Source organism: Benincasa hispida, chromosome 9, assembly GCF_027475165.1.
Source record: "Benincasa hispida cultivar pf3 chromosome 9, pf3_genome.v1.1, whole genome shotgun sequence".
Classification (NCBI taxonomy): Eukaryota; Viridiplantae; Streptophyta; class Magnoliopsida; order Cucurbitales; family Cucurbitaceae; genus Benincasa; species Benincasa hispida.
The window spans coordinates 31,096,369-31,110,155 of record NC_143486.1 but is presented as its reverse complement, the minus strand read 5'-3'; the positions used below and the strand labels follow the sequence as shown (position 1 = coordinate 31,110,155).

The window sequence follows — 13,787 nt, the reverse complement described above, 5'->3', positions numbered from 1 at the left end:
TATTATTTGGGTTGTACAAAAACCTTGATGATTATTTATTTATTTATTTTTTTAATTATTTTTTTTTGGAAAGAGACCTTGATGATGTTAGATGTTGAATTCTTCCCACTTGAATCCAGAGAAGCATTTTCTGGGGTGCGCAGAGGGGAAAGCAGAATATAACTAATGCTAGAACTAAAAGGTCTCACAAGGAACTCCTGTGGACACAAACACAGAATGAAAAAGAGTAAGGATTAGTTCCTCTTCCTTGTATCTCATTAAAAGTTTCATCTCGGACAATATATTATTGCCTAAGTTTCGAATAGCTTCTTGCTATGCCCTCTTAAACACAGAAGAACGAGTTAGCTGATGGAAACTTTTTGGTTAGGAAGGTGAACCTAATGTTTTAGGGGCATGGGGATGGATTCTTAGTGAGGAAGAGAATGGAGTACTTAATTTTGGGAGGGGAAAGAGGGAAGATAGAAAAGAAGTTGTCTAGGAACTGGAGCTTTTGCTTTTGGAGAGGCCAAGCTCACAAATACTCGGTGAGAACTGATTTTTATTTAGCGTTGTTTAAAACCTTTCCTGGTGGCTTATTGTTTTTGGAGTAAATCTTGGGGCATTTCTCATGTTTTCGTCAGCATAGGCTTGTGTGCACATGCATGAGTTTATCATTTGGTATTAGCTTATCACTTCATCTAAGGATGCTTTAAATAACCTGATAAAAGTAAAGGGAAGAGAAAATGGCACACACTTGTTACGTGGAAAACCCTAATACAGGGAGAAAAAACCACGATGCAGAGAACTTTTATTATAATAATGTGTTACAAAGTAATGCCCAGAGGCTGCAGTTTAAATAGAAAAAGATGAAACCCTAGGGTACACATGAAAAGACAAAAATGCCCCTAGGGTAAATATTCTATTTTTCAACACTCTCCCTCAAGTTGGAGCATAGATATCAACGAGATCCAACTTGCTAACACATGAGTCAAAGAGTTGTCGTGATAGTCCTTTTGTGAGTATATCTGCAATCTGTTGAGCAGAAGGAACATAGGGAACGTAGATATTTCCATTGTCAAGTCTTTCTTTGATAAAATGTTTGTCAATCTCTGCATGCTTTGTTCTGTCATCCTGAACAGGGTTGTTTGCAATGCTTATAGCAGCCCTGTTATCACAATAGAGTTTCATTGGCCCATCATGACTTTGGTTAAGATCAATTAGGACCTTTTCCAGCCATATTTCTTCGCATATCCCAAGGCTCATGGCCCTGTATTCAGCTTCGGCACTACTTCTGGCAACCACCCCTTGTTTTTTACTCCTCCATGTAACAAGGTTACCCCAAACAAACGTACAGTAGCCCGATGTCCACTTTCTGTCGACCACTGAGCCTGCCAAATCAGCATCTGTGTAGGCCTCGATGCATCGTTTGTCTGACTTTTTGAACATTAATCCCCTGCCTGGAGAAGCCTTTAAATATCTCAAAATTCGTTCCACTGCCTTCATATGTTCTTCATAAGGAGACTGCATAAATTGGCTAACCACACTTACTGCATGTGCGATATCTGGTCTCGTATGGGAGAGATAAATGAGCTTCCCGACCAAATGCTGATACCTTTCCTTGTTAACTGGTGCACTACTACTCAGATCACTCAGCTTAGTATTTGCTTCCATAGGAGTGTCAACTGGTTTACATCCTGTCATACCTGTCTCTTTAAGCAAATCTAGCATATACTTTCGTTAAGAGACAGAAATGCCTTCCTTCAACCGGGCTACCTCCATTTCGAGAAAATTCCTTAACCTTCCAAGATCCTTGATCTCGAATTCTTCAGCCATCCTTTTCTTCAATCTGTCTATTTCTGAAGCATCATCCCCCAGATTACAATGTCATCAACATATACAATTAGAACTGCCATTTTCCCAGACACAGACTTCTTTGTGAACAAGGTGTGGTCTGAATGTCCCACTGTACCCTTGCGATTTTACAAATGTAGTAAATTTGCTAAACCAGGCCCTCGGAGACTGCTTCAACCCATATAAAGACTTCTTCAGTTTACAAACTTTGCGACTGAACTGTTTTTCAAACCCTGGAGGCGGACTCATGTAAACTTCTTCTTTTAATTCACCATTAAGGAATGCATTCTTCACATCAAACTGGTGCAAAGGCCAATTCTTATTAACTGCAATCGAGAGGAGCACACGAATTGTATTTAACTTTGCTATTGGAAAGAAAGTCTCTGAGTAATCTATCCCAAAGGTCTGAGTGAAACCTCTGGCCACTAACATTGCCTTGTACTGGTCGATTGTATCATTAGGTCTACACTTAACAGTAAACACCCATTTGCAACCAACTGTCTTGTATCCCTCAGGAAGAGTGACCTGTTCCCATCTGCCGTTCTTTTCAAGAGCTTTCATTTCTTCCATGACAGCGACTCTCCACTCAGGAATTTCCATAGCTGCATATAAGCTGCTTGGTATTGAAATAGTGTCGAGGCTAGTAGTTAACGCTTTGAACATCGGAGATAGGTTACTATAAGACATATAACTCTGCATTGGGTACTTGGTACAAGACCTCGTTCCTTTCCTTAAAGCAATAGGGATGTCAAGAGAGACATCATGATCTTTCTGTACTTCGGACTTCTCGCCACACTTAGTATCTTGCTTTGTCTTATCTAAGTTTTTCTGATCTTCTGACTTCTCATCATACTCAATATCCTGCTTTGCTTATCTGTATCTTCTTCAACATTTTCAGTCTGAACCTGGGGTTCATTATTGCCTTCACCCGTACCAGCCATATTCTCAGTACTGTTACTGTCAGTACTATCATGGTGATCAGTATCCACATTAGTCACATTCTCGGTACTGTCTCTGCTTACACTACTTTCAACACAAGCATTATCACCACATATGTTATCATTATTAGGACTAGAAGACTTCGTATCTGGAACTGTCACTCGTTCTGACTCATGTACTGGAGCTGGAGAAGTGATCGGCGACACTATTTCCTTTCTAAGATTCCTCCTATAGTACATGATCCATGGGACTTGCTCGGTAGGAAGAATAGGAGCATTGACACTTGTGTCGGGAATGGACTCAAGAATGTTTGGCAGGCAAGGACTTAGACCCCAGTTGGACTCTTCACTTATACTCTCCCCCGGAAGAGGACTAAGTGGGAAAAAGGGACGGTCTTCGAAGAAGGTGACATCCATGGAGACAAAGTACTTGCGGGAAGAAGGATGGTAACATTTGTACCCGCGTTGATGAAGAGGGTATCCCACAAAACACACTTCTGAGCCCAAGAGGTAAATTTGGTTCGATTAGGACCATGAGTATGGACAAATACAACACACCCGAACACACGAAGTGGAACATCAGGGATAAGGCGGTTATTAGGATATGACTCTTTGAAATAGTCAAAAGGGGTTTGGAACTTTAAGACTCGAGAAGGCATTTGGTTTATTAAGTGAGCTGCTGTCAGAACAATATCTCCCCAAAGATATGACGGAAGAGATATGGATAGCATAAGTGACCAAGCAACCTCAATTAGGTGACGGTTTTTCCGTTCAGCCACGCCATTTTGTTGCGGGGTATAAACACATGAACTTTGATGGATTATTCCTTTAGAGGCAAGGAATTCCCCAAGGTTATTATTAAAGAATTCCCGACCATTATCGCTCCGAAGAATGGTGATTCTCGAGTTGAACTGGGTTTCTATAGAATTGTAGAACTGCTGAAAGACAGAGGTGACTTCGGACTTGTCAGTAAGGAGGAAGACCCAGGTCAACCTAGTGTGGTCGTCCAACACGAGGTTGTTTAGCTTGGACACACACATCACATTTCAAGTTAGAAACATTAATATTATGAAATAGATGAGGAAATAAATATTTCATATAATGAAAACTCGGATCACCGAGACGAAAGTGCCATAACATATAATCTGTCTCAGAATTGGAAAAACAGGAAGACAATAAACTAGTCTTATCACAAATCCTAGAGAAGGTATCTTCAGTAAGGAAATAGAGCCCCCATCATGCCGGGCAGTGCCAATCGTCATCTCCGAGTTCAGATCTTGAAAAATAGCAGCATCGGGTGAGAAGATAACACGACATTTCAAATCTCTGGTAATCTTACTGACAGATAGAAAATTGTGGGAAATTTTAGGCACATGTAGAACGTCTTGGAGGGCAAAACCCTCAAAGGGTGATAAACGGCCTTTCCCGGCCCCAGGGGCGAAGGATCCATCAGTGATCCTGATCCTCTCATTCCCAGCACTCGGATAATAAGACAAGAACTGGTCGGATGTTCTAGTTAGATGGTCTGTAGCTCCTAAGTCTAGAATCTATGGTTTTCTACCGTTTATAATAACAAGGCCACAAGAGTGATACGTACTTGATTGTGCGATTGCACTGACACCCACTGTACTAGAGCCGTTCTGACTCGTCTCCTGATTCTGTGGTTGATGACCAGCTGTAGATTCACTTGCTAAAGCACGTCCAGGTCCTGATTATCGTCTTTTACCATTTAGAGGACGACCATGTAGCTTCCAGCATTGCTCCTTAGTGTGCTAGGGCTTCTTACAGTGTTCACAGGCCGGAGGTAATTTTCCATTTTGTTTGTCAGTTCTTGACACTTTAAACGCAACGGAATCTGTTGATTTAGTTACTGAGTTATTCATGGCATTAGACCTATCTTCCTCAAGGCGGATTTCAGAACATACTTCCATCAAGGAGGGAATTAGGCGGATTCCCAGAATTCGACTTCGCACAACATCAAATTTTGGGTTAAAGTCCTGTAAAAAAATCATAGACCCGGTTTGTCTCTTTGGACTGATAGTACAAAACTCCTCCACACGGAAAGCTCCAATTCAATTCTCGACATAAATCCATCTCTTGCCAAATCACAGACAGCTTATTGAAGTAAGCTGTGACGTCCATGGTCCCCTGTTTACATTCATGGACTTATTTACAGACGAGCTCCATTTTGTCGTGAGTACAACTTTTTCACAGCCTCCCAAATATCCTTTGTAGTAGTAGCATACAGCAAGGGCATTCCAATTTGGGGTTCCATACTCCCTATTAACATAGATCGGAGTAGAGAGTCCTCTCCTTTCCATACGCGTTCTTGAAGGTCGCCTCGTCTAGGTTTTGGTATTTCGCCAGTCAAATTCCCGAACTTATGACGACCCTCGAGAGCCATTCTCACAGATTGGGACCACGAAAAATAATTATGGCCATTTAATTTCTCTCCTACAATACAGCTAGCAGGATTCCCATAAAATAATTGAGCTGTAGATAAATTAGGGAAAGAAGTTAACGGGCTTTTTGAATAAGTTGGGCAATTAGAGATTTCTCCTCGGCCATTTGACGTAGTTCTAAGAGCCTCTCCAAGACTGGCCATCTACTGCTGTATTGACTCATTCTACTGTTTAATCTAAAGCTGCAACTGGGCCAACTGTTCTTGAACGTAGTCAAATCTGCTTGGCTGGAACGGATTAGAACTGCTCGATTGGAAGGAATTGTGAGAGATTCCGGCAGTCATATGTGACGACGGCTTGAGAACATGGCTTGAGAGATCGAAGCTCGTGGCTTGGATCGGCGCTGACTCACGCAATTGGGTATCACATCTGGACATCAATGCCTGTTGTTTGACTCCGTTCATCTCGTGCGGTTGGAACAACGACGGCTGGGTGTCATCTGACGGCTAGAATGACGAGGGCTGGAACACTGTGTTCGGCTGGGACTTCGCGGGCGGCTGGACATCGATAATCGAAGGTTGGAACATCGCGTGCGGCTTGGACTTCGTGGGCGGTTGGACCTTGAGCACCGACGGTTGGGCATCGCGTGCGGCTGGAACATCGCGTGTGTCTGGCTGGGCTTCAACACCGGCGGCGAGGATCGACGCGTGCGGCTTGGACTCGACCGAGATCTGTTGGGTTTTTCGATAATCTCCATAGGTGGCTGACCCATGCGCTCTGACCTGTTCGTGCGGCTGACTAGGGCCGGAATCAGCAGACCCGTGCGATCTGAAGCTTGATCCGTGCGGCTTGTCAATGGCTGATCCAATCATCTCCTGAAATCGGGGCATCATCATCTGAAAATACCGTTCCATGGCTATTTTAATGACAACTTCGATTTCTGTGTTCGTAGTGCCAAACGGTCCTTGCGATTCTCGTGTTGGGTTTTCCTCAAAGGTGGCCAGGGTTTCATCTTTCTCTGATACCATGATAAAAAGTAAAGAGAAGAGAAAATGGCACACACTTGTTATGTGAAAAACCCTAGTACAGGGAGAAAAAACCACGATGCAGAGAACTTTTATTATAATAATGTGTTACAAAGTAATGCCCAGAGGCTACAGTTTAAATAGAAAAAGATGAAACCCTAGGGTACACATGAAAAGACAAAAATGCCCCTAGGGAAAATATTCTATTTTTCAACATAACCAACAAGATAATTTAATTCCTAAAGAAATGAAATGACATATATTTCAACATAAGCAATTTTTTTTAAAGGAAACCCTGCTGAGAATGATCCTCTACAGTATAACCTATAGAACAGATCCTGTTCAAGTAAGGAGTGTCAACATAAGCGATTTAATTTCTCCTTTTGATGAGCTATTTATTAATGAAAATGGATACGAGCCTTTTTATTATAAATATATAAAAAGAAACTAATGCTCAAAGTACAAGAGAGTTATACAAAGAGCATGAAGAAGAAACAAAGGGGAACAACACGTGCCTACTAATTAAGAAAAAGATCAGGAAGCGCACTCGAACATCTCAACTAGGTTGACACCCCCTTAGCGCCTTCATCATGTCCTTACAAAAGTACAACTTCAATTAAAAAGCGGGGAGAAGGAAATAACAAAAAGCCGGAGAAGAAGACTAAAAATCTTAACAAGCAAGAAAAATAAAAGCTTGCCAATTCAAAAATATGTCTTGTATTGAAAAGCCTTCAAAATCACTGTTCAAGGAGCACCAAGCTGAAGCATTCCTTTTAGCTGAATCAAAACGAGCCTCCCAACACGTTTCGATCTCATGGAAAATTCTGTGATTCCTTTCAAACCAAAGATCTGCTAGAATGGCCTTAACCATATTGATCCAAAGTAACCGTGGCTTCTTTGAGAAGGAGGGACCTAAAAGAAGATGAATTATATTGCCTCTGAAGTAATCTCCAAAAACCCCAACGAAGATGAACAAGTGAAAAAAGGACCACCAGCACTTTTCTGCATATGGACAGTTGAAGAAAAGGTGCTGTAAGTCTTCACCTGCCTTTTTGCATAGAGGGCAAGCGGAAGGCAATAAGGTAGCCGAGTGTAGCTTTCTTTGCAATACCGTGGAGCAGTTTAGAAGACCAAAGAGCATAATCCAAATCTGAATGTTAACTCTCCTTGGGCTCTTAGATTTCCAAAGAGCTTTAAAAAGGAAGATGTCCATTGGGTGCTTCGAGGATAGGTGAGCTGTGAGGGACTTAACAGTGAAACAGTGAAGGAGCCTGAAGCTTCCAAAGACCAAGAGCGGCTGTCCAGGTTTGCTGAAACTGATTTTTTTTGAGATGGCAAGCATCAAGGCTTGAAAGTGTGTGCTCTCCTCATCTTTTAGCAAACGACGAAAAATAATGGACCATGAGCTTAAGGAGTGGTCCCAGTGGTCAGCTATGGAGCCCCTTGGCAGTAAGGTAATCCTAAACAGCAAAGGAAAGAGTGTGGACAGTGGAGAAGAAAATAACCAAGGGTCTGTCCAAAAACTGACTCGAGCTCCGTCTCCAACTATAAAGGGGGCTAAACCTTCCACTTTGGACCAACTTTTAGAGATATTTATCCACGGACTTCGCAAACTATTCCCATATTTTCTGGATGAGTGCCAATCAAAAGGACCTTTGCAGTGTATGCTGGCAATAACCTGCCGCCAGAAAGAATTCTCCTCCTTCATGTAGTGCCAGCCCCATTTAGCAAGCAAGGCCGAATTTTTAACTTTGAGCCCTCCCAAACCGAGGCCTCCATTTAAAGGAGACCGAGAAGCAATGTTCCATTTAACTAGGTGGTTGATTTTGCTTCCTTTATGACCTTCCCAAAAGAAATTGCAGATTAGTCTTTCTAATGCTGAAACCACTGAGTCCGGCATTGAAAAAAATAGACATGTAGTACGTTGGGAGGTTGGAAAGAACTGAGGAACAGAGTGTTGCCCTGCCGCCTCTTGAGAGGTTGAACTGTTTCCATTTGTCCAGTTTCCGATGAACCTTTTCTAACACAGGCTGCCAGAAGGAGGATTGCTTTGGATAGCCTCCAAGTGGCAAACCAAGGTAGGTGAGTGGAAGAGGTTCAGCCTTACAGTTAAGAAGGCCAGCCATATGAGACAAATCCCTTTCTTCTATGTTAACACCATTGAGAGTTGACTTTTCCCAATTTACCTTCTGACCCGAGCACCATTCAAAGAGATTGATTGCTTTTTTTAGTTTTAAAAGCATTTTGTTGTCATATTTGCAGAAAATGAGGGTGTCATCAGCAAATTGAAGTAGTGGAACGTGAATCTTCTCCTTTCCAACCACAAAGCCCTCATAGAGACCATTAACATACAGCTTGTCGATGATGAATCTAACACTTCACTTATTAAAATGAAAAGGAAAGGGGACAAGGGATCGCCTTGTCTAATGCCTCTGGAAGCAAGAATGCGGCCTCGGGGCTTTCCATTGATGATGATAGAGTATTTTGGGTCTTGAATGCAGCCCAAGATCCCAGAAATCCATCGGGAGTCAATTTTTTTGCAATCAAGATATTTTCTAAGAAGGACCAATCCAGCCAGTCGAATGCTTTTTCCAAATCGAGTTTAAGGATCCAACCCTTTAGCTTTTTTGCTCGATACTCCTCCACCACTTCGTTAGCAATCAAGACAGCATCAAGAATTTGTCTTCCTTCAATAAAAGTATTCTGGGATGGACCAATGATGCAATTCATCACTTTCTTTAATCTTAGGCTGATTGGCCTAAAATCCTTGATGGAAACTGCATCTTCTTTCTTTTGGATGAGGCAGATGAAATTTTCTCTCACACAAGCATTCAATCTGCCACTAAAATGGAAGTCTTCAAATAACTCGATGAACATATCCTTAACCAATGTCCAAAACCTCAAAAGAAACTCCGTTGTAAAACCATCTGGCCCAGGAGCTTTATTTTTCTCCAGAGATTTAAGAGCCATTACAATTTCAGCTTCTGTAAACTTTGCAATGAGTGAAGCATTCTGATGGTGTGCAACTCGGGGCCAATTTAGGGAGGCTGGTAAGTACCTGATTCCTGAGGATTTTGTGTAGAGGGTGTCATAGAAACTTAGAATAATATCTTCCACTTCTTTAAAGGAGTTTGTAGGCATCCCTTGATCATTGAGAAGCTCATTAATCTGGTTCTTCCTTTTCCTTGCTGCCAAGAACCGATGAAAAGAGTTTTCATCTCCCAATTTCATCCAATTCAACTTGCATTTCTGAATTAGATCCCTTTCTTTCAGCCTATAAATGCATATCAATTCTGTTTTTAGAGTGGAAATGTGGCCTGCCACCTCAGAATCCCAACCCAATGATTCAATCTGGGCTTCTTTTTCGGCTATTTCTTTCAACAAAGCCAATTCCTTTCGGGTTTGAGATTTTTGGTAGTTTGCTGATCAGACTTTCAGTGCTTCTTTGACCAGTCTTAAGTTTGCATTGATGACATAACCTGGCCACCCTTTTATGTTGCTGTTCTTCCAAGAATTTTCAATGGAGAAGACACACTCTTTGTTGGACAGCCAGCTGTTACAAAATCTGAAAGGAGAGGGGCCCCAACTAATTGTGCCTGCACTTAGGAACAATGGAAAATGGTCAGAAAGTAGTCGTACCTGGCGGCTCACCCTTGAGTTGGTGAAAATTTCATCCCATTCCTTATTGATAAAAAATCTGTCCAGCAGAGATCTAGAAGTGGAGTTTTCTCCCTGGACCATGTAAACTTTCCATTTGATAAGGGGATTTCCAGTAGGCTGGCTGAATCAATAAATTTGTTAAAAAGCTTCATTCCTTTGGTGTGTCTTCCAATAGGTGATCGTTAATGACTCCATCGAGTTAGATTAAAGTCCCCTCCTAAGCACCACGCTTCAGAACAATAGCCTGAAGAGGCAGTAAGTTCAGGCCAAACATATCTTCTCTCCTTATAATCGACTGGTCCATAAACATTTGTGACCCAACAGATTTTCTTACAAAGAGTACAACATTTGACCGACAGGGAGTAGTCCCCTTTAAGAGATTCTATTACTTCTAGTTTGCTTCTATCCCACATTGTTAAAAGGCCACCTGACTTGCCAAAAGATTCCACTGACTCCCAACCAATTTCCTTAGAACTCCAAATAGATTTGATGAAGGCAGCATCGAAATCCTCCTTCTTTGATTCCTGTATTAGTACTAAGTCCGGATTCAGACTTTTGAGTAGTCTTTTGAGTGCAATTCTTTTATTTATGTCTTTGAGGCCCCTTGTATTCCAAGAGAGTATCTTCATTGATGGATAGGTGGGAGGAGGCTGTCAGGAGAGGGGAAATTCAAGCCAAAATGAAACCACAATCCTTAACAATGGATGTTAAGTGGTCTGGGATTTCTGGTGTCCGCAGTGGCGGAAGGCAAGAAGGATAATGCTCCAATGGAGTTTCCTTATCTTCGAAGGAGAAGAGAGCCTGCAGGTCCAGACCGAGGGCAGAGTCATGTTTACTTTCAACCTGGACAGAGGCTGGACTTAGGACTACCAATTCTGCACTGCTTGCACTGAAGGTGATTCCTACTCCAATATTTCTAGCTTTTTTGAATTAGGTGGGGAGCAAGGTAATCCCCTTGTAAAGGTGTTACTCGAATCCGGGATGGTGAAGTTGGTGTGCTTGAAATGCTTAGGTGGTGGAAGGGGGAAATCTTGTCCAACAATCCGTCCTTGGATAATCTTTGTATTCAAAAGTTGGAGAATATTTACTATAAATAAAATTACTTGAACATGTACGTATTTCTTTATTGGATGTTAACTGAATAGATTTCAAATCTATCTGTGATTATCGTCCTATTAGTCTCATTCTGTGTGCGTACAAGATTATTGCTCGGGTCTTGTCAAACAGACTCAAATTGGTTTTTCCTTCTACTTGACTATTGTTAAGAACCAATTAACTTTTGTTGCTAATATACAAATTCTTATGCTTCTCGTATTCCAACGAGCTGATTGATGACTAGAACATTTCACGCAAGAAAGGTGTGGTTCTTAGTCTAGATCTGGAAAAGACTTTTGATAGTCGATTGGATTTTCTGGATGCAATCCTACATGCCAAAGGTTTTGGTTTAGTTTGGAGGAGATGGATTTGAGGTTGTATGTTTAGTATGAAATACTCTATCAGTATCAACGGTAGAGCTGAAGACAAAATTGTTCCTTAATGGGGCATTCAACAAGGTGATATTCTTTCACTATTTCTCTTCAACTTGATTTCTGATTGTCTTAGTCGACATTTATCTTTGTATGGATAAGATAGCTTCTCATCCTCTTGGCGATTCTCATTTTCAGATACATCGCCTGCAATTTGGTGATGATACACTTGTGAAAGCTTTAGAGCATCTTTTTGAACTCGTTTAGTTGGCTTCTGGTCTAAATATTAAGCTCTCTAAAGAGTGAATTGTTTGGGGGGGGGGTTCACCTTCATGATTCATAATTGGATTTCCTTTTGACACATTGTGGTTGTAAGCAGGGTTTGTGGCTTTCTACATATCTTGGGCTTCCTTTAGGAGGAGACCCAAAAAGCATTATGTTTTGGCAGCCTGTAATTGAGAAAATTCAGTATAAACTTCACAATTGGAAATACTATTTTATTTCTAAAGGTGTTAGACATACTATAATCCAAGCCACTCTCTAGCATGCGGACTTGTTACATGTCTCTATTTAAACTACGTACATCATCTCAAGGTCTTTGGACAAACTGGTTCGTGTTTTTCTTCTAGGAGGGAGACAACACAGCTCCTTAAACTGATGGGTGGCATTGGCATTGAAAACTTCCATAATCGTAACTTCACTCTTTTGGCAAAATGGATTTGGCGTTTTTTAAATGAAGGACGAGCTTTGTGGCATAAACTCATAGTTGCCAAATACTATCTATGATAATGTGAGAGACTTTGGTGGCCCAGTCCCATTCAGAGGGGGTTTTTCTTTCTTTTTTATTTTAAAGAAGAAAAGAACCCATTCAGACGGGTTCTAACAAATCTTCTTACTGTTTTAATATGCACTACTCTGGATTTGGTTGCCTCACGTGCTCCCTGCTGTTTGGGCAATGGCCAATCTATTTCTTTTTGGCATGATACATGACTTGGTTGTGAAGTCCTTGCTATGGTTTTTCCACTTTTGTATCGTCTCACTTCTCAGCCGAATAGTACAATTGCAGAATTTTGGACTCCTACTGATGCTTAGGATTTGAATTCTCATCGGGAAACTTTTTTTTCCCCAAAAAGGATATGAAACTTTTTATTAAAATAATGAAAGAGACTAATGCTCAAACAATCCTCATTCGAAACTTGATGAAATGGAAATTATTGAGTGGACCACCTTATCTCATCTTCTTTCTTCCATCTGTTTAGGGAATAAATGACTGTTGGTCTTGGTCTCTTGGTTCTTCCACTGCCTTTATGGTTAAATCTCCTATGGTGGATCTTGTGGGTGCCCCAGACAATTCATCAAATGACCTTTATGTGGTGATTTGGAATGATCACTATCCAAAGAAGATTAAAATCCAAAGAAGATTAAAATCTTTCTTTAGGAGCTTAGCATTGGATCTATGAATATGGCTGGATTGTCTACAACAGAGAATGCCTTTTCTTAACCTCTCTCCCTCCTGGTGTGTTATGTGTGCTGCCAATTCAGAGACTCCAGGACACTTTTTGCTCATTTTTCCTTTGCTGCTAGATACTAGGAAACTTTTTGGATGTTTTGGATGATCCTTTAACCTTACCAAACAACATAATCGATCTTTTGACTTCTGGTGGGGTACCTTTTCACGATGCAAAGAAGTTTTACTTTGGCTTGCTATCGTTCGAGTCTTTCTATGGTTTCTTTGGGGCAATCATATTGGATACAATCTTCAGGGACACTATCTCTACTTTTGATATTTTCTGGATTTGATTCTTTTTCATGTTTCATATTGGTGGAAACGTAAACACCCTTTAAAATTGTTCATTATAGTTTGTCTGCTTTGATTTCTAATCGGATAACTTTTATGTAATCCACCATGAGTTATTTTAGGGTTTTGTACTCCTTATTTCATTCATCAATGAAATCTGTTTCTCTTAAAATGAAACTGATTAGATTGGAAGACCGATAACTTGCTGTCCAGGATTACAAACATTACGATTGTCTTATGAACATGATTTACTAATTTAGCTTATTTTCTCAGTGTCCCTCTCTGGCACAGCCTCTAATTTTGTGTGCCTTTGCAGAAACCAGGTGGAATCATTGCTCTTCTTGATGAAGCTTGGTATGCTCATTCTTTTACAAACTTATAAACATTTTCTTCCCCCGGCCATAAGACAAGTTGCACATTTGACCGCATGTAGAGTTGCTCTTCATGAATTCATAATTTTTATGCCAATTGATACGGTCAGACATGAGTTAAGCCAGAGTGTCGTAATTTCCACATGCAATCTTTTTCTTGGAAACCAACTTTTATGAATATAGGAATTTGTTTTTTTTAAACAAGAAACCAACATTGGAATGATGAAAAGAGACTTATGCTTGAAGATACAAACTCCCAAAAAGAAGATAGAAAGAAAGAGAAGAAAAAAGAAAGTA

General features: G+C 40.8%; 1 protein-coding gene across 6 annotated transcripts in view; it reads left to right on the top strand.

Annotated features, from left to right (window-relative positions):
* Positions 1 to 13,787, top strand: part of XIJ (P-loop containing nucleoside triphosphate hydrolases superfamily protein) — a 44,293-nt gene that overhangs the window by 14,199 nt on the left and 16,307 nt on the right. For all 6 annotated transcript variants that reach the window (XR_016532295.1, XM_039041529.2, XM_039041530.2 and 3 more), the window contains one exon: positions 13,436 to 13,473. Coding sequence is in view for 5 of the 6 variants with exons in the window: in XM_039041529.2 (XP_038897457.1) it covers positions 13,436 to 13,473 (38 nt within the window). In the remaining variant the exon portion in view is untranslated. The remainder of the gene's footprint in view (positions 1 to 13,435; positions 13,474 to 13,787) is intronic.